The sequence below is a fragment of the Acanthochromis polyacanthus genome, chromosome 14 (genome assembly GCF_021347895.1).
Source record: "Acanthochromis polyacanthus isolate Apoly-LR-REF ecotype Palm Island chromosome 14, KAUST_Apoly_ChrSc, whole genome shotgun sequence".
Classification (NCBI taxonomy): Eukaryota; Metazoa; Chordata; class Actinopteri; family Pomacentridae; genus Acanthochromis; species Acanthochromis polyacanthus.
Genome location: NC_067126.1, coordinates 25,182,065 through 25,209,704, shown reverse-complemented (window position 1 = coordinate 25,209,704; position 27,640 = coordinate 25,182,065). Strand labels below are relative to the sequence as shown.

General features: G+C 39.4%; 1 protein-coding gene across 2 annotated transcripts in view; it reads left to right on the top strand.

The window, feature by feature from the left end:
- Window positions 1–27,640, top strand: part of thsd7ba (thrombospondin, type I, domain containing 7Ba) — a 213,113-nt gene that overhangs the window by 105,793 nt on the left and 79,680 nt on the right. For both annotated transcript variants that reach the window (XM_051959018.1, XM_022193664.2), the window contains exons 7-9: window positions 4,699–4,857; window positions 11,402–11,602; window positions 25,800–25,991. In XM_051959018.1, coding sequence (XP_051814978.1) covers window positions 4,699–4,857; window positions 11,402–11,602; window positions 25,800–25,991 — 552 coding nt within the window. The remainder of the gene's footprint in view (window positions 1–4,698; window positions 4,858–11,401; window positions 11,603–25,799; window positions 25,992–27,640) is intronic.

Genomic DNA, 27,640 nt, shown 5'->3' with positions numbered 1-27,640 from the left:
CGTACCCGTAGCCTGTGGGCTACGGATACGGACCCGTATCTGTAGACACTACCTTCACAAATAGCTAGATGCAAAGTTTCATAGTAAACATGAACACGTGGCACAGTTACATGCTGAGAATGCTCTGAGAACACATTTAACGTAAGGCATTATTATAGCCAAATTTTCCAGATATATTGTTTGGTCTTTACCTACTTCTCCCGTTAAAACCCTTAGATGCACCAGTGACTGGACCCTACACTCTTCCATAGGTGGGTCAAAAATGACCCATATAAGAATCAATGTGTTTTTATACCATTTTTGTCATTTTGGTTCAGCATTATTGTTTACATTATATTTTTGTCTACACAAAAATGATTTCATGTTTGAAATCTGTTTATTTTTTCACTTTGTAATAGATTTTAAACATTTTGACAGTTGAAAAAGAACATTACACAGAACAGCAACAGAAGAATGTCAACATCCATTTTATAGACATTTTTCTCTTTTCCTCTTTTTTTATCTGTTGCTTCGTCCCTCCAAGTCAGCGCATCACCTTTTGTGTGATATCAGTGATAAAGAGCTTGGGGTAGTCATGCAAATATTACAGGATAGATATTGCAAGAAAGCGACCTCACCGGGTTAATACCAGTGTGAAAAGGCTAACCATTTTTGTGTCTGGTCTGGATGTAGGAGAAAATAGGTACTTTTAGAAAACAAGTAAATGAGTTTTTGAGTTTGAACAAATACAGTTAATGACATTGTGTTTTACCAGTAAATCACATGAGCTATAGTTTCAAAAGGGCTAAATTAGTTAAACACTGAATTAAACCTGATTACCTCTGCTCCTGGGAACAATGGCAGTGCTTTATTAATTATCCAGATGTATTTGGCTGAAATAAAATGTTAACAGAAGGAATAAATTCACTAATTTGCAGTAGTAGAGGATTAAAGTGAGAAAGCGATAAATGTAACTGTATTTAGTCAAAACAAGGAAGAACCACACTGGGATGTGCATTAAAAAACAGTGATAATTTTCAGAATAAGCGTTGCGTGGAGATTGCTCAGCCTGGCTTTTACATCAGTTTCAATAAAGTGCTACGAGACTACAGGTGGTAAGAGACACGTGGGCGATGCAACCATCAGAGCTGACTAAACTTTGACCTGACAGAAACTCACAGAATGGTAACTGATCTGTATTTAAAATACCTCACATAATGACATTTACTCATGAGGTTATTAAGCTTCAGTGGATTTTTGGCAGAGACTGAAATGTGTCTAAAGCACGAAATGTCAAAAAATGATCAAAAACATCTATTGTAAGTCTAGTCAGATTCTTGTTTCTCTTTGTTCAAATAGCTGCAGCTTTACTTGCAATTTGTCCAATTTCAGACTATTTTATTGAGGCAGGCTTCTTGTGCTGTGCAGCTTTCTTTAACCAGTTTAAAAGTCTTGGCTTTTTTGAAGCTTTGTAGGAGGAAAAAAAAAAGACTCCTAATACTTTTAATATTGCTCAGAATAAAGCATCAAAAGAATGGAAGTAGTTATACTTGTCATCCCTGTTTACTGCCTGTAATGTCTACACATACAGTGCACATATACAGGAAATTGCAGTCATTCATGTTCCTGAAGAAAGTATTATTCACAAAGAGTCATTCAATATGAGGATCTATACTTCAATCCTTAATCATGTCATTGGAGAGCTGTTTCTGTAATAACACTAAATTGCTGCATCAGTTGTGCCGGTGGTAGAAAAGTGAGATTCACATAAATGTAATGGTTGATCCTCGTGTGGGACGTTGCAAAAAAAAGAAACTGCAGGCTTTGTATGTGGAATATCTCTTTGCAAAATACAAAGAAAAAAGAAATCGATGATTATTCATCTGTGGCTGAATTGATTTAAAGTTGGTCTCTAATGTAATGTCCCTGGGAGCCCCATCAGAACGTAATACTTGGTCGGGATCCTTTTATTATTACAGAACATGTTTATTTGTAGCTCTTAACTATGCATCAAAGAAGACGTTTTCTGCTGTGTTTTCATTGTTCTGCATTTGGCACTTTGCCCATGTTTATCTCGTTGCAAATAATATACACTACTGTTCAAGTGTTTGTGGTCACCCAGACAGTTTCATATTTTCCATGAAAACTCACACTTTTATTCATGTGCTAAACATAATTGCACAAGGGTTTTCTAATCATCGATTAGCCTTTCAACACGATTAGCTAACATAATGTAGCATTAGAGCACAGGAGTGATGGTTGCTGGAAATGTTCCTCTGTACCCCTATGGAGATATTCCATAAAAAATCTGCCATTTCCAGCTAGAATAGTCATTTACCACATTAACAATGTCTAGACTGTATTTCTGATTAATTTAATGTTATCCAGGCAGTGTACCACATTCTGCCCAGCCCATCAAATCTCTCCATCTGGGGCAAAACAGAACCTCCTAATTGCCCACAATGCCCAGGCAGGTGCACGTTGGAGCACATCTTGAGTTGCTGTCCAGTAGCTTTTGGGCAGGGTTGGTACACCTGGCGCCACAGTCAGGTTCTGAAACCCACTGCTGAAGCCATCAGTATGATCACCATCATCAGCAGCAGACGGTCCCGTCCCACCACCCAGGTGATCGCCTTCGTGAAGGCTGGAGAACAGCTGCATAGAACAGCAGGAACCAGGAACCCATCAGGACTCCTGACAACTGCACAGGACTGGAAGTTTTCTGTCGACCTGGGGAAATAGCTTAAGTTCCCTCAACACATTGTTGCAACCACCCTGATACCAGACATCTGACAGTGCCATGGGAGGACTGTCTGGACGAGGCCCACGAGAGAAAGAGGACCAAATATGAAGAGCTGGTCATCGACTGCCGCAAGCAGGGCTGGAAGGCTACGTGCATGCCCATCAAGGTTAGCTGCAGAGGGTTTGTGGGGCAATCGCTCTACAAAATCTTGAGTGCAATGGGCATCACCGAAGTGGAGACGAGAAGAGCCATCAAGAACATCACAGAGGAAGCAGAGAAAGCCTCAAGATGGCTCTGGATTAGGAGAGAAGATCCATGGGGGGCAGCAAATGCCACCTCAACACAGGCCGAGTCTGATCAACCATGGCTGGGTCGCCTGGGTGAGGGTGTCTGATGTTGAAAGACCCAAAACAACCAACGACCCCAGGTTACATCACTGATGATATGCTGAGGAGCATCCAAGAGATGTATTTTATCAATTGTCTTCATTGAAAAGAGCTGCTTTTCTTTCAAATTACGGAATCACTGAGACAACCAGTGTTACTTAGGGGTTTAAAAAGTGATAGGCTACTGTTTTACCAAAATTTAATTAAACCAAATCAGAGTTCTAAGCTTATAAATCACTTTGAGAAAAAAATAAAACAGCAGCACATGCATACCAAGTATTTCATTTATCTTTTTAATTAAGCACAGTGGGTAGTTTTTAATGATTGTCAACTATAAGTCTCATTTATAAATCACATTCTTTGCTGTATAATAAATATAACCATTTGTTAAATAATAACATCCTAATTTTGCCACCATCTATGTTTTCTCATAGTGTCTGCCTGAGCCCAAGCTGGCTCCATTTTGTAGCTGAGGTGTTTTGACAGTTGCTGCGGTAAGCCCCTTTCACTTACCATGTGTTCAAAGAAGTGCTTGAGGATCAGGAACGCATTTGGACGGTGAATATTTTAGCTGAGTATGGAATATCAACGCAAGCAGCTCTTTGAACCGGTCCATGTGAGTGACTAACATCATTAGCTCAAATCTAAAGCTGACCTCAACATGACCCGTTCAGTTTTAGCCAATGTAAACAGATGTGGCTGTGAAGCATTTAATATGTGGAGCTACTTGGTCTGATAATGTGGAAAAAACATGTTACTCCTGTGAGATGTCTACTGCAGTAACAGGAAAGAAACACAGTTTAGGGAACAAACCTGAAAGATCTGTACGGCACTTTGTCAGTGTGTTTAATAAAGCATCTTATTTTTTACAAAGGAGATCAAACACAATGTAAATTACTTTTGGTCAGAAGACAACATGCACATTTAGTGAATTTCTCTATGGGCTTTCATTTAAATGGAAATCTACCTCTCAATGATGTGCATCAACATGGAATAACAGATTGAAGACATCCTTGTGTTGTGGACAGGTAAAATAAAATCCCTCTTACTCTGTGTTAGAGCCCATTACAGGCGGCTGAGCTGTGATCTTCAAATGATGTCAGCCATGCTTAGCAGTGAATTGGTGCTACCGTGTCTTGACTTAATATCTCCCCATTCAGCTCCTGTTTATTCCCTTAGCTGGCCACTGCCCTCCATTTAATATTCTCCTGAGTCAGACATCCGTTGAACAATTTTCCACCTGCTCTTTCCATTTTTGATCCAAGAGTAATCTTTGCTTTATGTAGCCTGCTTCTCACCAGTGTGCACTATTTGAAGTTGTTGCCTTTACCAATAAATGAAATTCTTTCCTCCCAATCAGAACTAAATTACATCCATACTTTCCAATCTGATGGCAACAATGCTTCTTCATCTTCTTCACTCTGTTCACATCACCTAGCACCTACCTTTGTTTGGATTCCAATCCCGAACATATTATTTGGCAGCAATCACACACATGCACACACATGCACACACACACGCCACAGCTGCCTTTGTGTGTCTTGACTTGAGCTCGGTTCATCCTTGCTTGTGTTTCTTTTGTTTGTTCAGTGTCCAGGCCAGTGAATGCCAGGCTGTGTGATGGTGAAGAGCCTCCACTGGCAGTCCAGCGCTGCTCTGTTCCCTGCCAGCACCACTGCTTGCTCTCTCAGTGGTCACCCTGGGGTGCCTGCCTACATGACAACTGCAAAGAACCACAGGGGAGGAAAGGTGTGTTGAAGTAAATTGGACATAACAAATGAACAAGGTTTGGCTTTTGAGCGATGTGCAGAAGCACATGTAAATGTGTTAACTGTGATATGACATTGTGGACAGTGTTTTGATGTCATAGGTGAGTGTGTGCTGGTTGTATGTGTGTCTTAATGCAATCACAAAGGTTAAAAAAAATTATGAAATTGCTTTGTTAAGCAGGCAAGTTCAGAAATAAGTAAGACATGATGGATGTTATGGACAGCTTTTTTCATTTCACAGTAAGTTAAAAAGCATCAGGACTACAAAATGTGTTGTTTGAAAAGGCCATGCATGCTTTCCCGAAATATCACAATGTGTCCTAAGTGCACAGAACATGCATTTCAGGCACTATGTGTTAAAATACACAGCCCAAGTTGCTTATCACGGAAAACTACTATAATCATTGATGACTGACAGGAAGATGAAGCTAGCGGCGTGTTGAAAAGGGAATCTGGCGGCTGCTCACATTTGCCTTCGGTTGGCCGCATTTGTTTCCTAAAACCCTATAGTGGTACATACAATAGCTTATGATACAAATTCGAATTTTTGTTATTGCATCATGCATCACTTATCAATTCATTTACAGTGATAACAACATGGAAACCTGCCTACTGTGTTTTTTGTAAGCTAGAAGACATCATCTGGTGGAGCTTTCTGTACAATAATTCTTTTCAGATTTGGTTTCTGGTTTAGATTTTATGGAGTAGTTTTCCTGGATTTGAGCTGACTCATAGGTGAGCTGGTGTGCTTAAGCTGCAGCTAGTAGCACAGATGTCGGTGTAGTAGTGGGACACTGGATCCATGCATAGTAAGCATTAATTTGTGCTTTCCAGTTCTATTTATACTGCAATAGCTTTGTGTCGGTCTGTTATGTGGACGGTATTTCTCCTCACATCAGAGACAGAAAAGCCTCCTGTGGATGTTTCCGAAAGGCTGCCTGTGTCTTTGCACTTTTAGAGGAGCAGCTGGTTCGAGATTGATTACCCTGTGTTAATGTAATTATTCCTGAGTTGTGTTGAGCACAGTGGGTGGACACGGCACAGGATTTCTGGAGAAATTAGGACATCCTTCTGTGTTTGGGCTCAATTGAAGTCACTACTTCAATCACTACTCTTTAGATGATGAATTCTAAAGCTGTGAACAACTGAAAATCTTCTGGTACAGTCTGTCCTCTAGACAAGCATTTGATTTAAGAGCCTCTTGTTTTCCCTTTGCATGTCAGAGCTTCATGTAAGTCATTTTAAGACATAAAGATTTTATTTCATGGGGGGGGTAGTTTTGTTAAATGTGAAAAAACAACAGCACATTGTCTTGTACACTTTGTATTGAACCAGATTACAATATTCCCTTAATCGTCACGGAGTCCTCGGAGACCTTAACTATAATCATTGAAAAGAAAAAAAATAAAACAAACAAAAATACTCATTACTGACTCATTCGAAAGTAACCAAAGAGATATATTAGTAATGTATTATGCTCTTTTTTTTTTATAGAAAATAAAATCTAGTTGCAGTTATAATTTTTGAAATGATATGCTATTGAAAACATTATGTCTAGGACACAGCCTGGAACCACAGACCTCTGCTAGTAATACAACATTAGCCACTGTAACAAGATGTAACAACTCTGCTAACAACCAAACTAGATTAGAGACTTTTTCTGCTTGCCAAAAGATTGTTCCAGGATACATCAATTTTCTAACTGTCTCAAAAAGCAGAATAGTACTGTTTTCTCGGAATCATGTTTGGCAGATGGGGAGACAGAGGGAAGGCAACAGAAAAATCCAGAAAGATACTACTGAAAGCTAGCTAACAAGGAGATCTGGTTTAAAATGGAAACTGATATTTGCACAGATGGTTTAGTGGTGACATCATAAGCACTCAGACAAAACAATTAACAGTTGAGTTCTATTGCTCGGAGCCATGTTGTACATTTACAATTAGCTGCTCACAGCAATTGTTGCGGGAGAGCTGAGTACCACTGCAAACTGTTACACATGCACATGTTATCAATTTAGCAATGCTCCGTGTTTTGAGTGTTTTGATGGTGTAGTGCTTTGGCAACGCTGAAACTGAAAGAGAGGAGTATTGTTTCTGGCAGGGGCTAAAACAGAAAATGTCAGTGAAAGAGAACAATGTTGTCAGAGCAGGAGAGAGGCAATATAAGCTTGAATCTTAAATTGTTTGTTGATAAGCGGCTGGCTGAGACGAAATGCACTCTGGAGGAAGGCAGGCCATGTTTAAAGCACAGCAGACGGGAAACAGAAAGAGAGCACACCTGAAGCTCAGCTCTCAGTCCCCGGGAGGGTGAGAGGAGTATCAGCAGATAAGATGCTTCCTGTCTGAGTGTGTGTATGCTTATGTGAAGTGCGCGTCTTGATGTTCTTGTATTTTTGCACCAGCGAAAGCGTGTCATATCCGACTGCCTTCGATAGGCTGTGCATTGTGTGTGGAGTGCAGTGTGTGTTTAAGTCAGTGAGCATTGGCAGAGCTGTTGGTGTGTTAGCGCTGTGCTAAAAGGGCAGCATGACCTCGTCCCTGCCGTGAGTAAATGTGCATGAAAGCGCCCTGGGGAGCGACTGAAGTGTGGATTGTTCAGGTCAGTGCCCACACTCTCCAACACTGAATCTCTGTGGGATGAGCCGACTCTTCTCACAGACAGTGTCATTAATATATTTCAAGGAGTAGAAAACACGGCATCTGCTGTTTTGCACAGGGCTCTCTTGTGGCACACTGTCTTTTGATGGTATTCATAAAGACTCAGAGCGCACAGCAGAGTATGACACCAATACAAAAATCACTTGCTGAGCTCTGTTGCCTGCAATGCAATGAACAGTTATTGAGTAGTGGGGCATTGTTATGATCCAAGTCGTTTGCCTGTAGCCCTTGAGCTGCAGAGAATGCCTTGCTACTACTGAATGTGAACTTAGCCTTTCTGTTCACAACATAAGAATAAACTGTGATCTGCCAGTAAACCAAAAGGCCCGTGGGATCACAGTTTTCAGGTAGAGCAGTCAACAGCCAAGGTGTCTATGCTGCCCCAGCTTTGCTTTCTGGAAAATTACAAATTTTAATTGCTTTGCAGTGGCTGTATGTGCTTTTCACTTTTTTCATGTTATCTTGGCCTATCATATTGTGCAGCTATGCGGGAGACTAAATGAACATAAGAGGCGACTGGATAGAATTTTAATAATACCTCTACTAGAAATCAAAAAGCTGCAGGAAGGTGCATTTTTGAACAACCGGTTGGTCCTTGTTTCCCTGAAACAAACCTAGTATGACCAAGAAATCTTTCAATTATTAATAACCACGGGGGCATGCCCAGCCAAATTGTTTTTTTGTGGTTTTTATATGAGTAGCAGTAAGTGCTCTGGGCAATACTGCAATCGATCCACAGTCTCTGTACTCTTCGGGAGCACGTTCAGGGCCGCATCAGCTGGATCGAACCCTGAACTGGTGTCTCACACTAGTAGAGGGTTGGAGATGTAATTTTCAAGGCGGGCATTCTGGGGTTAGACATTTGCACCTGTGGAGGGAAAGAACGTGGGACCTTTCTGTCAAGTGTTAGAGCTACAGTGAAATGTGAAAGGGTTTAATAGAAGAGCTGTGGACATTACTGGGGAAATACTGTAACCACAGAAAATCATTTTTATCCTGCAATGTTTCACCTACTAGAACATTTGTCTGTGTTGTCATGGAATTAGAAGAGCATGGTAGTCAATAACAACTAAAAATAGATCATGAGGTGTCCAATCAGTACAGATTTTTTCATGAAGAACTAAATATTTAATAGACTGTCCAGTTTAGAGAGAATCAATATTTTAGAGTGAGCGCGATCAATCAAAAATACAGGACAATTATGTAATTATGGATGATTATATAACTGGCTTAATGATAATGATTGTGTCAAGATGCTGATTATGTTATTGGAAAGGTTGCTAATTGCTTTGTAGACGGTGTTTGAAGCATTAAAGTCAGGCCAATTTATTCCAATTGCTTATGTTTTTGTTGTGCTGACAGCATCAAGCTGTTCCAAATAATATTTTTCTTACATATAATTGGAAAAATGTTTCACCTTACAGAATTTTCTTTAAAAGTAATATCTCAAATTGAACATCAGAAAACTTTTTTATTCACTTCATTGCCTTCCAGTCATGCTAAATATTTGTCTTAATCTGTATCTGACCTTATAAAGTGGTGATGCTTGAAGGATGCAATACACAGTCAAGTTTCCCTGAAACAACAGTTCCATGTCTGTGTCGACAATCAAAGAGCTTTTGCTTGCTGTAAATTTATTGTCCATACTGGCATTAAATATCCCTTCCTAGTGCGCATCCTGTAATTATGAGGAATAGAATTCACAGTTTTGTTCAAAAATATATTCCAAAATTTACCTGAAGTCAATCTGAAGCAGTCTGTGTTAGACAAATAAAGAAGGCATCTTACAAAGTGGGAGCCTCTTTGGTTTTATATCTCCTCTTCATGTTTCCCTATAGACTCTGCCTGTTGGGCTGCAGTGGAAGGATGGTAACAAAAACAGAGAATTTTGTCGAAAAGACATTACATTTTGTCTTATCCTGCTACACTGACAAATTTGCAGTGACACAAAGATTCCTACCCCTGCTGGTGATTTGTATTAGACTCAGTAAATGTGGCATTTTAGACCACGAAACTGTGACGTCCACAGCTTTAGACTGACTGCTGCACCCCTGCATCTTTTCCTGTCGCTTCTCACTTGAAAACAAATAGTTAAGCTGAGGGAGGAAGCTACACGAGTATACTAAGCTGACACACTGGAGACCAGATTTCACTTTAATTTATTACGTCAAACTGCAGATCTTTACTGGTTGCTTCTCAAGCTGCAGTTTTTTCAATCGCTATCCCAGACAATGTCAATGCACAACTAATAAACCAATATTTCTGCTACTTATAATCAAGGTAAAAGTGTTAAAAAGTGTAGATCTAAACAACTGGACAATGTGGTAATTCAATAATGAGGCTTGGAATACTAGCAGAGAATTATTGTGTCAAGTGACCAACCAATCGAGGAACTACGGTATTTTGCCCCATATGATTTCAGTGGGTGCCTGTGTGGAGTCAGTGCAGCTCAGAGAGTTGACCCCAATTTAGTGGCAGAAACAGCCGCAGCAGTGAAAAGAAAGTGACAGTCAGTAATTGGAAAGACAGGTGTCATTGTGCTTCAACTTGACCCCAATCACTCACATTTTTCCTTTTTTTTTTCAACTTTTCCTTTTCTGTGCCACTTGGTTCATTATCTTTGTCACCCCAACTGGGAGTGGAATGGGGTGGAATCCTTTCCTGTACTACAGTGAAGGGAGTCCACTTGCAACAGGCAGCAACAATGTTTGGTTGCACACAGACTATTATTATTTTGGTAATTACAAAATGCAAAATGTCATGCAAGTAAAAGTGAGTTCTAGCATTCTAACCCCGCCCACTAAATATGCCAACAAACCTGCGTAATATAATGTACATAACTGTTTTCATAAGGGGCTGCACAGTGGCTCGGTGGTTAGCACTGTAGCCTTGCAGCTAGAGGATTCCCAGCTCGCGTCCCAGCCTGGGGATGTGCGTACATGGGTTTTCTCCAGGTACTCTGGCTTCCTCCCACAGTCCAAAAATATGCAGAGGTTAACTGGCAATTCTAAATTGTCCACAAGTGTGAATGTGAGATTGCTTGTTGGTCTCTTTGTGTAGCCTGTGATAGACTGGTGACCTGCCCAGAGTGTCCCTCGCCTTCGCCCCAAATCAGCAGGGATAGGCTCCAAATCTAATGAGGATTAAGTGGTGAATAGATAATGAATGGATGTTTTCATAATTTATCACAGTAAAAATGGTCTTGGTATCAAATCCTTTAGAACAGTTTTTCTGCCTTTGATTTATCAATAGAAATACAGGGCCAAATTGAATGCCCCAGAAAAATATTTTAATCTATAGTCGCAGTCCTTTCTTGGGGAAGTCATCATAGTTTCTGGATTTTGGATTTCACATCTCCTAACTGGATTATTAAAAATATAGAGTGAGTAAATTAACGGATAGATAACAAAGCCACTTAAGCAAAAGAGAATTGTAGCAGACTATATTATTGCTTCTTGTTGAGGAGAAAAAATGATTACCTTACACTAGGATCAAAAATAAAACAAACACCGTTTCTTCTTGCGTTTACAGTATTCATCTATAATTGCCATTGAATCCAGGGAGGCGTAACAGCTTTTATTAGGAAGCACTGGGACTCACTACAGTCCAAGTAAATAAGAACTTGATCTCTGACAAACAACAAAAACAGGTCACTCATGTCAAAATTGTAATTGTAGATATACTGCCGCAAACAGTTAAATCTAGATGATTTATAATTCCAATTAAAAATCACAATACAGTATTCTGTTGCTTGGCTGAAAGAGTGTATGCATCATTTGTGTAAGACGGCATTGTATAGAAAAATCAGTGACCTCTCTGACAACCTTTTCTGTACTTCCCCTCCCTTCGCACCTGCCTTCCGTCAGGTTTCAGACAGAGGAGGAGAGAAGTGTTGTGGGAGTCCAGTAGTACTCTGGGGACTTGCCCTCATCTGACGGAGTTCATCCCGTGTGAGGATCCCGCCTGCTACCGTTGGCAGGTCCGACAAGAGGGACGATGCGTTCCCACCGAAGGCTCCTGTGGTCCTGGAATTGCGGTACAGAACGTGACCTGTGTCGGCGCTAAAGGTAATGTCTTTCATTTGCTCTATGAAGGAACATCAAATTTGAAATTCCTCTCACTCTGACTGAAATTTTCTTGCTCATCCAGTTTGGCCTTCTTCCAGGTACTAAGACCTACTTAAAGGAATATCTTGACATTTGGGAAATATGCTTACTTGCTTCTTTTCCTTGAGTAAGATAAAAATATCTATACCACCTTTGGCCATGTGTTGATTCTTGTCCAGACTGAGCAGACTGAGAATACAGAAGATTTAAAGTAATGTGTTAATTAGCAACCTTTAGAAGTACTTGAAGGCAGATTTTGTTACTTTTGGATAGAGCCAAGTTTATTTGTTTTTCTCTGTGCTTCCAGATTTACCCTGAGAAAAGCTAACCAGTTCTTGGCTCGCATTTCTTATCTCACTTAAAATTCTCATCTAGTGAAGATAGCAATTAAGTATATGCCCCATAATTTCAACCTGTTTGTTTTCAAATAAATCTGGTAGTCATTATCAGTATCCATCCATCCCTCACAACCTTTTAACTAAGTAATAATGTATTACACAGATGCACAGTATACACAGTATTATTTAAATAATAGCCTAATTAATTGCTTAGTAGTTGTAGAGATTGGCTCGTTTATTACTATTTTTTGCGTTAAAGTGGTGCTCAACAAAACTCTCAAATGTATTCATAAAAATAGACTAGAGCTACAAATACCTGTAGAATTAATCAAGGTCATAGTAGAGCCATTGGCGCTGTGGTCTGGAGATGTAATGTTATGGGTTGCATTGTGATGCATGAACTATCAGGTATAATGTGATCCATTGTGCTCAGCTATATCGTCATGTTGGGTGACAGGAACATCAGCGTTAACGGAGCATGCATTATTCATTAGGGACCATCAGCGGGTTTATGGGCACAGAAAACATTGGCCTGATTAAAAGTCAGAATCACAGCTTCCTACCAGGCATTAATTGCTCATCTCCATAGATTATAACTAATTGCACCTTTTTGTCCCTGTTTTATTATTCTGTCACAATGGATCATGTGTATGTTTATCAGAAAGGCAGTCGAGGCTCCAGACATATTAGCCAACGGGAGGGTCTAATGAGTTTTGACAGGACAACTAAGAATGGGAGCTTTGTCGGGTTTGAGGGAAAAGGCTTATGAAATTATCTGTGGTGAATTTATTGTTAGTGAATGTTGACAAGTTAGTCACTGTTGCTTCCTTAATTGGCTTAGCGGACTTAACATTCAAGCATGTTGGGTTGTTTTCACACAAAGTCACAGCAGTGTCACGGCCATGTTGTTAAATGATGCAAACTCCTGTAAGGAGTATTTTTTTCACGCTTGACACTGTATGCCAGAACAGCAGTGATACGGGAAACGACTATAAACTTCATTAAGCTTGCTACCATAATTTACAGTCTCACAGCTAATACTGTATGGATGGGCAGGAGTTAATATCACAGAATTATCTTTTCTGACTTTTGCAATTTATATAAAAAGTCAGTGGAAGGTTTTGAAAGGAGTTAAGATAACAAAAACAAAAAGCTTTCACTTAAAGCTCTGATACTGTGACCCCTTTGTCACAATATCGCATGTTCTCAGAATGTGTCTTTCAATTTTTCAGCTCCAAAATTGAAAAATGCTCAATTTCACAATGACGATATAACCCCTGGTTTGGGGTATGCTCTAAAAGGGCTCCTTCAATATCTGTAGCTTCAAATGCAGCTGAACTGCAGCTGTCCAGGGCCCTTTCAGGAAGAAGACTCTCTCTGCATCTGTGATTGACAGCATGCAGCAAAACAACTGACCACGTGGCAGCTGACACTGACATAAATCAGTGTGAGACCAGGACTTTATACAGTTTCTAACCTTCTCTCAGAGCAATCATTTGATACTGAATCATCAGTGAACTCACATAGGCCATTGTTTTTAACACGTGAATGGTGAGTTTATGAGATGACATGATGGTTGTTAAATCAGTAGTGTAGCAGTGCAGAGCAGAGCAGCATCTTTGAAATGGCTGTGTAGTCTTGCTGGGCTGCATTTCAGTCACTATTTCATACTCATTTTATTGTCTGACTATAGAAACAGAAAAATATGTAAATGAGAACAGCTTTATTGGGAATATGGCTGTATTAAAATACTGTATATGTGAGAACAGAGAGCAGCAGACAAGTTAACAGATGTAAACATTGGCCAAGCTCAGAGTGCACTGAAGCACAACAGAGGGGTTTACTATAAAGCAAGTTTGACATAGCCAGAATGTCTTTGTGAAAGCTGGCTCGGCAAAACCTAAAACCCCAATCAGGCTGTCTGTGTGCTCATGTAAAACAGGGGTTTAACTAATTCTGTGAATGTTCTTTTACACAACATGGGACGGCCATGTGCCGACTAATTTAGTCACTGGAAGTGATGCAACACAGTAATGGTGGTAGAATACTGTTAAGATACATATTTAACCTCTCAGATTCCCTCTCACACCACTTATTTCTGACATGACAGCTGCACATCAGAGCTCTAAAAGTTTAAATTTCACTCATTTAAACGTAATATTGAAGGAGTTAATTTAAGTGTGCGATATTGTACAGTGGGATTATTAATGTTCAGTTCAACAGGTTTGGAGATATATCTTATTCCTTCCCAATTGGTGAAATGAGGATGCTTCTTACAGTGGATTTAAATCCAAATCTCTGAACAGAACCTCCATCGGGGCAGGTCATTTGTGCCGAATGAGTTCCCATGGTGATCTAGTCAGTTTATAAGAAACCCATCTTCATATCACTGAAACTCTGACTTCAGGTTTAACATACGTACAACATACAAACTAAAAATCTCGCTTCATAGCATGACCATCAACCCACCCAGTCCTTGTTTATTGGTTTTAAATGAGTTTCCGAATGTCCCTCAACATTTCAATTTCACAGAGCTTTAACCTGCAGGCATGTGATCAATGCTCATGATAATGTTAGCCGCATTAGCTACACGAAATGCCAAATGCCAAGGAATTTCCTATTGTTGCAGGGACATGGACATCAATAGTGAATGTAGGTCCTTGGATCTTTGATTCGTCTGAAATTGGAAGTGCATAAAGACTCTTGTGTTCACTTTTGCAGCCAGTAGCAAACCATTTAGTGTCAGTCAGCAAAATCAGCTCTAGAAAGCAAAGAAACCTGGTTCACTTGTGGCAGTTGCCTCATTTGAATGCTCAGTTGCAAGTAACAGGGAGTGAGAGGCAGGGTATACGTTTATGTGAGAAAAGTATTGCTTACCTAGCTGGTACCTAGAAGTTCAGTAAACCTCTCATTGGCTGTCTTGTTGTTGGAGGGCTTGAATAACGCTACCACTCAATATCTTCATATCTTAGCGACTTTCGTGTACACTCTCCAAGTTTATAACAACCACACATAAGAATGAAAATGCAACCATTTTACCTCATAAGAAGTTTAAGCTCAGTGCGACATTGACTACGTTGAAATGCAGTCATAACCCTTTCATAACCGGAATATTAGCAATAACCTGGTTGCGTACGGCCATGTAAGCACCCGCAAAAACCCGAATATGCCTCATATTCCGGTTTTTAAAAACCCGAATAAGAACCCCTGGGTTACTCCTTTCTAACCCGAATATTTCGTAATATAAACGCGCATCGGAATATCCCCATAGAAAGAAACATTTAATTTCGTTCTGCGCATGTTTCATCCAAAAGGAATCTTGGTCTTTGAGTACGGCAACTACTTGTATGCAGCATCTGGCTCGCGACCCACCGGAAATACACAAGGAAATGACGCAATTTGCATCATGACGTTGTCTGTGTGTCCCGGTTTGGATGGGAATATCCCAATTAATTAATGCTGATCATGTAAACAGGAGTAACTCTGTCTGTTTAGGCATGTAAACAGGTTATTCCAAATGTTTCAGAAACCGGAATATTGACCTTAACCCAAATATTAATGGCATATAAACGTAGTCATTGAAGTGGAGGTCTCATGTAATACATAGTAGAAAAAATATTGTGTTATCTTTTGCATCAGTTCGGTTTACTTAAAAAATCTGACTGTTATATTGACATAAAACAAATGCAGAAGTATGAAAAAAATAGTGCTATGATATTTCATTTGATAAATGCAAGTTTCTGAAAAAATATTTTGTATTCACTTTTTAATTGCTCTTATAAAACACAACAGCATATTGGAAACTATGTTTGACAGGATGGTGATTCTCTTGCCAAGGGATTTGACAGTTTATATTCATTTGATCCAAATAAGGCACCATCTGTGTTCTCAGTACACCTGATAAAACCCACACCAAGTAATCCAGTGAAATCCAGTACTGCTAATGTTTTTGTTTAATTAAACGATAGTGAAAAACAGATGGATTATAATTATGATTATTATTTGCATGCAACCCGTCCTCAGTGACCTGTTTGATCATGGTCAGGTTTTTCTGCAGGGCAAATATGTGTTTAGTTACTTTGCTGTTGTGCTTGACATGTGAGTTTAGTAGACTTCAGAGAAACAGCTGCGAATCGCCATTCTGTGTGTATATTCATTTTTAATACATTCAAGCTGTCGCTCTTAGCTGTTACACAAGTAAGGCTGGTGGCCACTTAGTGGGGGTAAAGAAAGACAAAAAGGCAAGCTGCTGTCTTAGAAAAATACAGTTTGGACTTTTGGTTTTTGAAAAGAAGTCTGTTTTGATCAGCGTTTATTCAAAGCTTCTCTGTGTTCTGTTCCCAACAGACAAATATTCTCAATATCAGATGTAAAACAACCCTTAAACACACAAAATAATTTCAGACTTTGGTTAGTACATGATATTACTTGACCCTATGGCCTTCTACTACTCTTCTCTCATCAATTTCAGATTAAATAAGAAAAAATAATTAACAAAATGGGAACATAGAGGCTAAAAGGTAAATTCACCACAAATTCCCCAGCATTAAAACACACATTAGGCACAACTTTATTTAATTTCTTGAATCCGAACTGAACTGAAACAGTATACTTTTGTGCAAAGGGACTGAAAACTCGTAAGTAGGATAAGTTCACCCTGGAGGTGGATTGTTGATGACATTATCTGCAGCATCTTGGGTTTCCTGGGTTATGCTGTCTGTAAAACTTTTCAGTGATAATTCCAGTACTTCTAGAGTTCTTCGGGGCGAGCATGGGGTCTGAACTGTTGCAGCAGGGGTGATTTAGACTGACGAGCAGAGAATACCTGCATATATATCCACTGTTGCCTTTTTACCAGTGATTTTTGTTCTGACATCGTGAGGCAAGTAGGGAGGATGGAGAGAACGGAGAGGTAGGAGTGGCATTATCAGCAGAGATGAAAGGATTGTTTGTGATAGTCTGATATGCTGTCATAAACAGCAGTGATATTTGTGGGTACTCATGCATTACTTTTTCAGCATAGCAGTTCATCTTATCAATCATATAAAGACATTGGCGAACCTGGCTGTCTCCGTCTGCGAAGTTAGTGTGGATTTTAGGGCGTTCTCAGGTTTATTATAGATGCTGAAGCTGGAGTTTATGGAAGTGGAAGTGAGAACAAACCTATTTACACTCCAGCTCATCTTGACTTACCCTGTCACGTTGTTGGATGAAAGATATTTTTTAATTGGAGGAACTCTCTCAGTTAGTCGGTCAGCCTTTTGACCTGATCTAGTTTCACAGAGTCCTATTTTAAGCAGAAGCTTTCTCTATCATTAATGTGAAACCTGCTTTAACCCTTTCTACTGTGTATTGTCTTTTTAACACCTCTTTAATTTAGAAGGACTCTGTTATACTCATTACACAAATGAAGCATATCTTATTTATATTACTGAGTACAATCAGATTCACATCAATGAGAGTATGCTGGTTTAACAAACTCTCACTGTGGTGCAATCCTGACAATGGTGTCGGAAAAGAATGGTGTGCATGTATTGTTTGTCCTGAATCCTTAAATAGATTCCTCATTGTGAATTATCCCTTACAATGCATACAATATGTACAATGCTTTGTTGATTGCAGATGGTCGATGCTTGTGAAAAGACTATCTATGGCCAGAGTTTCTTGGCTGACAGCTGTGTTTGCCATCCACTAAGATTTGCTTCATTAAGAGCCTCCTTTCATATTATAACAACTGCGGACATTTTTTTTTTTTGAGTGGTTCAACATTTTTGAGTCAACTGGAGTGCATATTTACAAATTCTGCCTGTGTGTGGCTGCTTTGAATAGAGCAAAAATATTTACAGAGGATGCTAGAAACATAAATCATAAGCCATGGAGATAATTGTCATTGATGTTAACATTACTGTGTAGGTTCACTCGCTCGGAATAAGGGAAGTAGGTGTTTGAACTGGCAGAACCTTTTAAGATTGTGAACTTCAATGAGGTGACAGGCGCCCCAGAGATCTCCAGTGTTTTCTCCACTTTATTCTCCCTGATTGAGTATGCGTTTTGTTCCAATTTCCCAGCATAAAACAACTCTGCATTCCAAGTTTAAAGACAGATAAAGTTGTTTGAGAAAAGCCTGTGCCTATAGAGAGCAAAGAAACGGCACTTTCCCAGCTAAGTTTATCTGATGGAGACTTAAATGATTTATCTATGGCAGCTCAAGTAATCAGAAAACATCCTCTATCACCTATTGCCAGGCTGCATGCTTAGCAATATATAAGGTAATTTCTAAAAGCACTCGGGTATAGATGAAATGGAATCGAGTGACACAGGGGTGGTTCAGACACATTTGTTGCACAGCCAAAAGGAAGACCCAAGGGATCTACCTATGGGAAAACACTGTTAACTTTCTGGAGAAAATGCATCAATCTGCTACATCACACAGTCTGGACACATGCCTGCTTCTGTTCTGTTAATTCTTCTCCTCATCTGTCATCTGCCATCTGCCAGCCCACCTTCACGTTGTGGAGATAAGACAGTGTTTGAAAAGACAGAACACTGCTATACACCTTATAATATGTCCCTATTACTCCGTCATTAGTTCAGTGGTATTATTTATAAATTCTCTGACATCATTTGTATAGGTTCAGTATATTTTAGTTATAGATAGATAGAACATTACCCTAATGAAATAAACAATGCTATCAAATCAATGCAGCCACAGCAGTGTGAGTCTGGGTCAGAGCCTATTAGACTTAAAAACAAAACACACAAAAAAACAATATTTTAAGTTTGCTTTCACAAGAATCATCTCATCTTGAACCATGCCTCCCAAAAAAAGAAAGCATTCTGAGAAGAGGTCTGATCAAAAATCATTGTTTTGCCTCAGCTGGAAAGGGTTCTAAAACTGATCTCATTGATTTAAATATCAAACGGTATACGGTTCACAAATTCTCTGTAAATGGAGATGATTTAGTGCTGTGGCTACTGTGCCTAGAAGAGCACACGACTGAATGATCCACAGGTACAGTGCCGAATGCTCAGTGTTTGTAGATCCCCAGAGTAACGGCTAGAGCTCCAAAGGAATCATTGGAGTGGTTCACACACAAATTATGATCATTGTCTTCATGGCACATGGCATCGGCAGCAGGGAAAGAGAAAAAAAAAATGCCCTCCATGCCTGAAGCTGGAAGTTTGCCAAAAAGCACCTTGACACTCCAGAATGCTACTGGGGAGGGGGGAAATAAAAGTGTTGTGGACTGATGAAACTAAGGTTGACCCCTAAACAGTGAAGAAAATTACCACAAAGAAAATGTGAGGCCAGACTTTAACCTGGAGAAAGGACTGTTGAGTGACCTTGAGAGGAGCCCATCACAGCAACATCCAACAATCTGGCTGAACTGAAGCAGTGTCCATAATTCCCATTTGTGCACCTGCAGCTACCGGAAACATTTTTCTGAGGTTACTGCAGCTGAAGGTGGTTCACACAGTTAATAAAACCAAGGTTCACTTACTTTATGCACCTCACTGTCAATGTTTTGATGTCTGTGCACAGTGAAGACACAAAGATTAGCCTGTATTTGTTTTGTCATTAACTTAAGGCCCAGTGTGTTTGTCTATACTTGTGTGTCTAATCAATGCAGATATCCAGGTAATGCCATGGTCAACCAACCACTGTTCATTCCGGTGTCAAATACTCCAGTTTTGTCAAAGGCGCTGACATCTCAGAGACATGCACAAGGGATTCTTTGGCACCTGCATCAATATTTGATATCTATTAGATGTGTCAACTTTTTTGAGTTCCAAAGAAGTCTCATCAAAGTTTGGGAGTGGAGAAGTTGGTGTACGTCACAGGGTTTTCATTCAGGAGACTGTGGTTCATGTTCCATATTGTTTTCTTCTTTACATAGGTGTATGCATGTTTTGTCACTGTTTAGGCAGTAAAACCACTGAAGAGGTGATCATGGTTTGGTTTTCATACCTATTCTACTATTAGATAGATAGATTCAAATCAGAATCAGTTATAGTTTCAAGGAGGTTTTCACACACGAATAATTTGATGTGATGATTTGGTGCTGTACAGCAAACACTGACAAGTAGATAATTCAAAGAGGGATCAAATATTTTAAATGAAAACAAGTCAACAGAACATTAAAGTGTTACAGATCAACATGAACAGCAAGTGCAGCAAATCGAAGAAACTTTCAGTGGTGCAAAAAATAATAAAATCATTCTCATAATGAAAGCATGTGCTGTTTATTTGCCTGAGAATATCAACCTGAGGTGTGCAAAAAGCTATATGTTAATGTAATACCTTGAGTTAGTGTCTATGGTGGAGGATACGGGAAGAGAGGCAGTGTAACTGGATGCGATGGATGGATGGATAGATCAGTTCTACAGTTTATTGGTCTGTAAACTGGCCAAAAGACATGCTGTGTTAGTCCAACCCACTGGCTTTTTGCCCCAGGCTTCGTGAAGTTGTCTTGACAGCTCCCACTCCCTGCACAGTGACCATTCACATCAGAGTTGTCCCATTTCTCAAACTAACTACTGACCATGGGCCATGCTGACTCAAATGTACCGGGTGCATCCGTGACCGACAGCTGACATGACAGATTTAAGGCCTCATAGATGCATGCTGGCTAACCTCCTTAAGCCCACAGACAATCTAACATACCTGACCCAACAATAACCCAACAATATTGTTACCATCAGGTTCGCTCTCTCCCTGCTCAACTTGTCAGCAGTATTCAGGTGGTGATAAACTCAGGAGAAAGCTCTAAATGTGGTTGTCACTGATGCCATTCTGAAGTTGCAGGTTTGACAGGCAGATACAGCAAATACATTAATTACTGACCTAGGCCAGTTTATCAGAGCCCACATCCATGTTCACAGTGATTTTGTCCAATTTACATTGTTGCTTTTGCCCCCTAGCACTGCCTTAAAAGCTGCCTGCACAGAGTGGATGTGATTATTAACTTTTAAGCAAAGACGACTACTTTTTTGTATATATATATGTATGTGCCAGAATAATGACAATGAAGAAGATTAATTGGTGGGTGGGCGAGCAGAATAGAAATCATGTTGAAACTGCATGCAGGAGGCAGTGATATTATATCTGAGTAAGAGCCCCAACTACAGATCCCTATATTAATAATGCAAAAGGACCCCTAGGGCATCCATCTATTTGCACAGCATCCTCCATCCCGCACACACAAAAGTAGTCTCATACATACACGCTGACACAGACACACAGTTCCACTAGTTGTGACTTTTCATGTTATCGTGCCTTTTCTCTTAAGGCAGCGTTTCCAGGCAAAGCTTTGTGAGTCTTCTGTTACTTTTGTTTGCTAACATATTCATTAGTCCTTTGTGATTTTCATGCAGAACGATTGTTGAATAATTACAGATTTTCCTGTTTGTAAAAGAACAGCAAATAATTCTACCTTTGGCAATAATACATCTATTATAATAAATTCTTAAAACAGGCCTAGAGCCTGCTGTGCGTGACATCCCGCTTGCATATCTTCAGTGTATTTGTTTGATGGAAAACCTTAGGTCTAATTCCAGATGTGTAGCCTTGCATATTTTTGCCTTAGTAAGGATGACCTAAGTAAATATGGAGCCTGTTTGTGTTCTGACAGTGTTGATCCCACAAACTTTGATATAGCCAGTGGGTGACTATTTTAGAACTAGTTTGATGGAGCTGCTTGCTGTCATCATCTTACTGTTAACCCTGTAAGTTTAACAATAATTTAACTTCCAAACCCACATACATTTGTAGAGAAGACTACATTTGTTATATTTTTAATAGCCTCTACATTTTTTTTAGCAATGGGTTTTGCTGAAACTGTAAATCCTACATATGAAAGTAGGTAGCAGGCAATGACTGACTGCAACACTTTCTCATCCATAGTACAAACACATGCTAGTTTCACAACACTTTAAAAAATGTGGGATGCCTACCTTTTTTGGTCTATTCTTTTCTATTGGCCCACATCCACGTCACGCAACTCGTGAGTTTCTTTTCACCCAGGAAACTCAAATTGAAGATTTGTGGTCCAAAATAGCATGACACTTTTTTTTTTCTTTTGGGAATCTGGGCTGCTAAAAACAATGGAACAATATGTGGAACTGTAACTCAACGGCAAGCTGGTATACTTGTGTCCTTTCAGTAAAAGAAATGGGAGCAATAAACATAACTTTAAGTAAAACTTTCCCTTTTGCAATCTTCATTTACATTTAAACATTTTCCTGCTATATCTCAGCACCCATTAACACAGTTCAACCAAGTTAAAGGCACTGCTGAGTACGAGTGTGTATTTAAATGTGGGTCACTGAGGTTGATTCACAGAAATCTATAGCACATATTCTGTTACATTTGATGCTCACTTTGCATAAAGCATGTACACTTGAAATAATTACCTGGGTGGGAGTCATGGTGAACCAAGACAATGAATTCCCACACAGCTTAAGATCTTAGTGTCAGTTCAAAACAATTATGCTAAATATCAGTGCAGTTTCTATTCAAGTGCTGCAGTCTCCAGATCTTTGCTTCCTTTTAATGCATTTAGAGATATGTGATGATGAAAAATTATTCCTGGCCTCCCAGAGCTATTGTTCCAGTTTTAAATGTAATCTCAGTGTACTTTACAGTACCACCTCCATCACCATCCATCCTTACACTTGTCACATAGTACAGATATACTGCTAATGCCTCTTGTGGTATCCTCAGCAGGAGAGCTCTCCATCTTGTACCCACTTTCATCTGCACTAATGAAAGGAATAATGCATCCCATACTGTAGCCTGTGGGTCTTTACTATTACTTTAGGGATGTATACACACCAGTTACTTTGATGGCTCGAGATCTCTGAGGCTTTAATGTTATGGGTGAAAGGTTGTCAAATTCCCCAAGGGAGGCTTTCACATCTGTCTGATGAGGCAATACACAGGTTTGCTGGCGCTTCGTTTAGCGCTTTCCTCCGTATCAAGGATGTTTACTTGGAGATGAGAAAAAAAATGACAAATTGATGACTAATCTGCCCTGAGGCTGTTTTTGTTCAACCATATTCCATGTAGTGGTGGCAAAGTTCAGCCAAGTTAATGATACTGCTGAGTATGAGCGTACTGTAAATCCAAAAACAATGCTTCAGCTGCTGCTAGCAATGTTTTGACATCAGGATGACAACTCTGTCTCTGAAACTGATCTCTTTTTCTTGGAGAGAGAAGTCTGTGGCGGCAAACTCTCGGCAGAATCCAACGCACACGTACATGCACATGCACACACAGACACGCACATGCACACACACAAAACAAAGGTGAGTACAAATCTGTCACATGATTCCAAATGGTTTCTCCTGATAGTAGTGGTAGCATTACTTTTAAGTTGGATATTTGTTCACTAACAGTTTAGATTCACGATAGATTTTAATTTCCATACAGGTCCCACAGTGGGAACTAACTGCAACAAAAATCAGTACAGCCTTCATTACTAAGATTCAAATCTTTTATTTTTTTAGTGCTCGAAAAATGGGTCTTCTTTTATGTCTAATAACAGACTCAGTCCTTGGCATAAGGTCACTAGAGTTATACATTCTTCAAAGACAATTTTTTTTAATCTGCTCTTGTCTGGATGGGGTTGCGTTGTCCGACCTCTCTCGACCAAAGGTGTTCCGTTGGATTTAAGTCAGCAGACATACTTGGCCATAGAAGTACTTTTTCAAATTTTTCTTCCTGTGTCTTTTGTGTGCTTGGATCACTACAATGCTAGTATATTCTCCTGCTCTATGCTTGTTGAGACTGACAGTGTGCCAGTATTTTTGGCTTATCCGCAGACATGCATTGTTCCATCTACAAGTGTCATCTCCCCAACACCTTTTGCACTCAGGCAGTCCCATATCATGACTCTCCCACCTCTTTGCTTCACTGTTGGGACTGTGCATTCACTGTGGTAGTCCTGGTCAGGTTAATGCCAAACATGCTGGAACACATCTCAGCTGAACAAATGTATCCTGGTCTCATCTGACAAAAAATAGAGAAAAAAAAGCTGCAATATTTATGCCTCTTGTTGTTGTTGTTGTTTTTTTTAAAAAACCAATTTAATCTTGCAGTTTCGTGCCAAAGCACGAGCAAAGTTGTTTTTTTCCTAGTGTTTCTTGTTTGCTGTCCACAAATTATGCACTCTCCTATCTATCTGAGCTCTCACAGAACCTTAGACAACCCATGTGCCAGCTCTGGAGCACACTGTCAATGACATTATTTTAGAAGGACAACCACCATGGCACTGATTAGTGGTATCCTGATTTGACTATTACTGATTACTGCTGCAGCTGTGTTTTAATATTTAGCTGTATCTAATCTCCATCTATCTATTTCTGTCATTATTATTAATATTTGATTTTTCAATTCTTCTGGCAACTGTTGCCTGTATGAAACCATTGCATAGATAGACACACAAAACTGAGGATCATCTGATCTTCACAGGTTAATTTACAACCACGTCTGAGCAATTAGGCTAACCAGAAATCACAGGTATTATTTTTTTTCTTTCCTCTGTCAGCGGATTTTTGAACTTGCGTGTCAGTGATCACGGGGGTATTTGCTTTAATTAAGATGGGAGTTGAGTCTCTACTTTGATGCCTCTATTTTTAATATGATCTCTCTTAAGTCTTTATTTGTTAATAAGGAACACTCTAAATGTTAATTTATACAGTTGTCAAATAATGCACTCACTGAGATGTGATAGAATTTTGGATCATTTGACACTGAAGCGATATTGCACAAGCGTGTACCCACTTCTATTCTATACTGTGCGTGTATATATACCTATACACTTCTCCAGCATTTAAAGTGTTTACTCACGCAACACGAAAAGCATTATTATGGAGTACAGTAGAGAGACAAGACTGAGTCCCCTGTAGCTGCTTCACTCCTAAAAGAGAAGTTAACTTGTGATACATATTTCATAACACGGCTGCAAGATGAAGGCTGAAGGGATAGCTTTTAATACTGTCTCAGAATACCAATAGGATGGCTTTATTATATTCTCTGGATAAAATGAAATTCTATTTGTGTTTGACAAAAATTAGGATGGATGCCTACTTATGTTTGGTGTAAATCTTTTATCAAAGAGGGAATCTGTTTGCCACAAGTATCTACAACTATTTTCAGCAGGCAAACTTTGCCTACACAAAAAAAAAACAAAAAAAACAAAGAAGAACTTGAAGATAAATTCTGTCTTTATTATAACAATAATTTAAAAAGATTGATGATTGTAATTAATCAAGTTTCAGTTTAAAACACATCTTAACTGTCTACTTACAGATATGTAGGCCTCTTGTATAAATTTGCTTGTATTCTGATGAGATTCTGTGTCAAAATGACTTTGATTTACTATACTATATTTGTACCTGGCATCAACATACTTGAGCAGTGTCATCATTGAGATCTGCTCATCATCTCATCCTTGTGGATATGTGAACTATATTTACACTTTCTTTCAATGTGATCAGAATGGAAGCTAGCTCACATCTGGAGGTTAATGTGTTTTCATCACAATTTGTTTCAGATACTTTATGTCATAGTGCCAGAGATTCAGTTTTTTTTATGTGCTTCTCGTGTGCACCTATGACTTTGTGCATCTCTTACCTGGACTATGATTTGAATCTGACCACAGTGTGTGATGACTTTCTATACACAAGTTTTTTCACCACCTATTTGATAGCTGTCTGATCAGGACAAGACACATATAGTGTAACTAATCTGATCTTGATTCACTTCAAACCCCTAAAGCTGATGTCTCCATTCAGTTTTCTTATCTTGCCTTCCTCAGGAGAAGATGTGCCCAGCGACCTCTGTGCAGATGACCCTCCTCTCTCAGAAGAGGCCTGTGAGGTGGCCTGTTTGGCAGACTGTGTGGTTGGCTCCTGGTCCTCCTGGTCCTCCTGCTCACACAGCTGTGCCACAAAGACTGCAGAGGGCAGACAGAGCCGCATCCGCAGTGTGTTGGCCATCCCAGGGAAAGGTAATCCAACATGTACTCTGACTTCTTTCAATCCTAAAGAGGTATTTCTTTGATGTGATCACTGATGCTGGAATGATATTCACCTTGACTTTCTATTGATAAAGTTTTGATTTATTGAGCATTGATGGAAACCACCATTTTGTTGTAAATATAGGACTCGATTATAGTTTTAATCAGTATTTTTCCATACAGAGTAAGAAAAAGAAGACAAAAACTTGGGGAGGTGTAAAAGTGAATAGTGTATACATTAGTGTCTTTTACATATCTATGGGGTCCATTACAACCTTCACTGGATAACACCAAGTATGAAAATGCAAATATTTGGGGATTGTATGACGTAAGCTGTATGATGACACGATGTTTTTCGTTAGTTGATTACACAGTGACTATGTGATGTAGCATTACTTGTCACTTGGAGTCAAAATGAGGAAATCCAGGACTAACTCAACACTAGACTCAGCAAATAGAAAGTGAAGATTGATTTAGCCTGAGGCTTTATCACAGTGGCTTCACGTACACTGTGGCTTTGTTTTGGCTGTTCTTTCTCTAGATTTCAGACCCTTATTTAGACATTTTTCATCTCAGAAACATTTGAGGTTTGAGTTGACCATCCATTATCGGGACACTTTCTCAGCCCCGTGTTTCTCTGTGTGCTCCATGTGTTGTGTTTTCAAGTCAGACAGCAGAGCCTTGGCAGCCGGCTACCACCCATTAATCCCTGTAACTAAACGCATATCTGCAGTAACAGCTGATGAAAGAATCTCACAGCTTAAGCCAGGTTCCAAACTGCGTTGTTTATTGCCATGTTGCTGGCTATCTGCTTGCTGGCAGAGGTGCTGTGAGTGTTTGTGTGTGTGTGTGTGAATGCTACATGTGTGTTTATAGGCCTGCATGTTTTTAACAGTGTGACAGTGTAGAAGGACTGACGAACGCAAAGCAGCTGCAGGAATGATGCAGGCATTTGTTTGGTTGTGGCTCAGTGACAATCTCTTCTATGCCCTTCTGTAAGTCCCAGTACACTTCAGGGCTCGTAACACTCTCCAGATAACACCTATAATCCTTAATCAACTCAACTGTCCCTTGCTTTAACTCCATTTAGGCTGAGCAGTCCCTACATTGACCAGCTGAGACTTAATGTGCAAGTTTGTTCTCTGCAGATCACACTCAGTCACACAAATATGTGTGTGTGGTGTTAGCACACTTCTTTGTAAATGGACACATCACAATGATTACCTAGGCATGTTTCTAATTTGTAAGTTTGAGAAGGAAATAGTAGTTTGGTTAAATTTAATTTGATATATATTTTTTTAAAGACACATCACTCAACTTGCACAATACACGCAGACAAAGAATTTAAATGACAGAAGGATTACACATAGTACAGAATTTGTAAATAGCCGATTGTATGAAAATAGCAGAATATAAAAGCCCTAAGAGTTGTTATTTTATTATAGTGGCCCTGTTCTTTCTATTCACATATTTACAGGTATATGGTTTTTCAATCTATAATCTATCATCAAAAATATTAGTTAAAAAAGTAAAAATGATGCTGTATTTTTGCAACAGTGGGTTTTACAGGGTTAATACAAATATCCATCGATTTAACTGCTTTCTTGCTGTACTGCAGTTGAAGTTGAATATCGAATTAT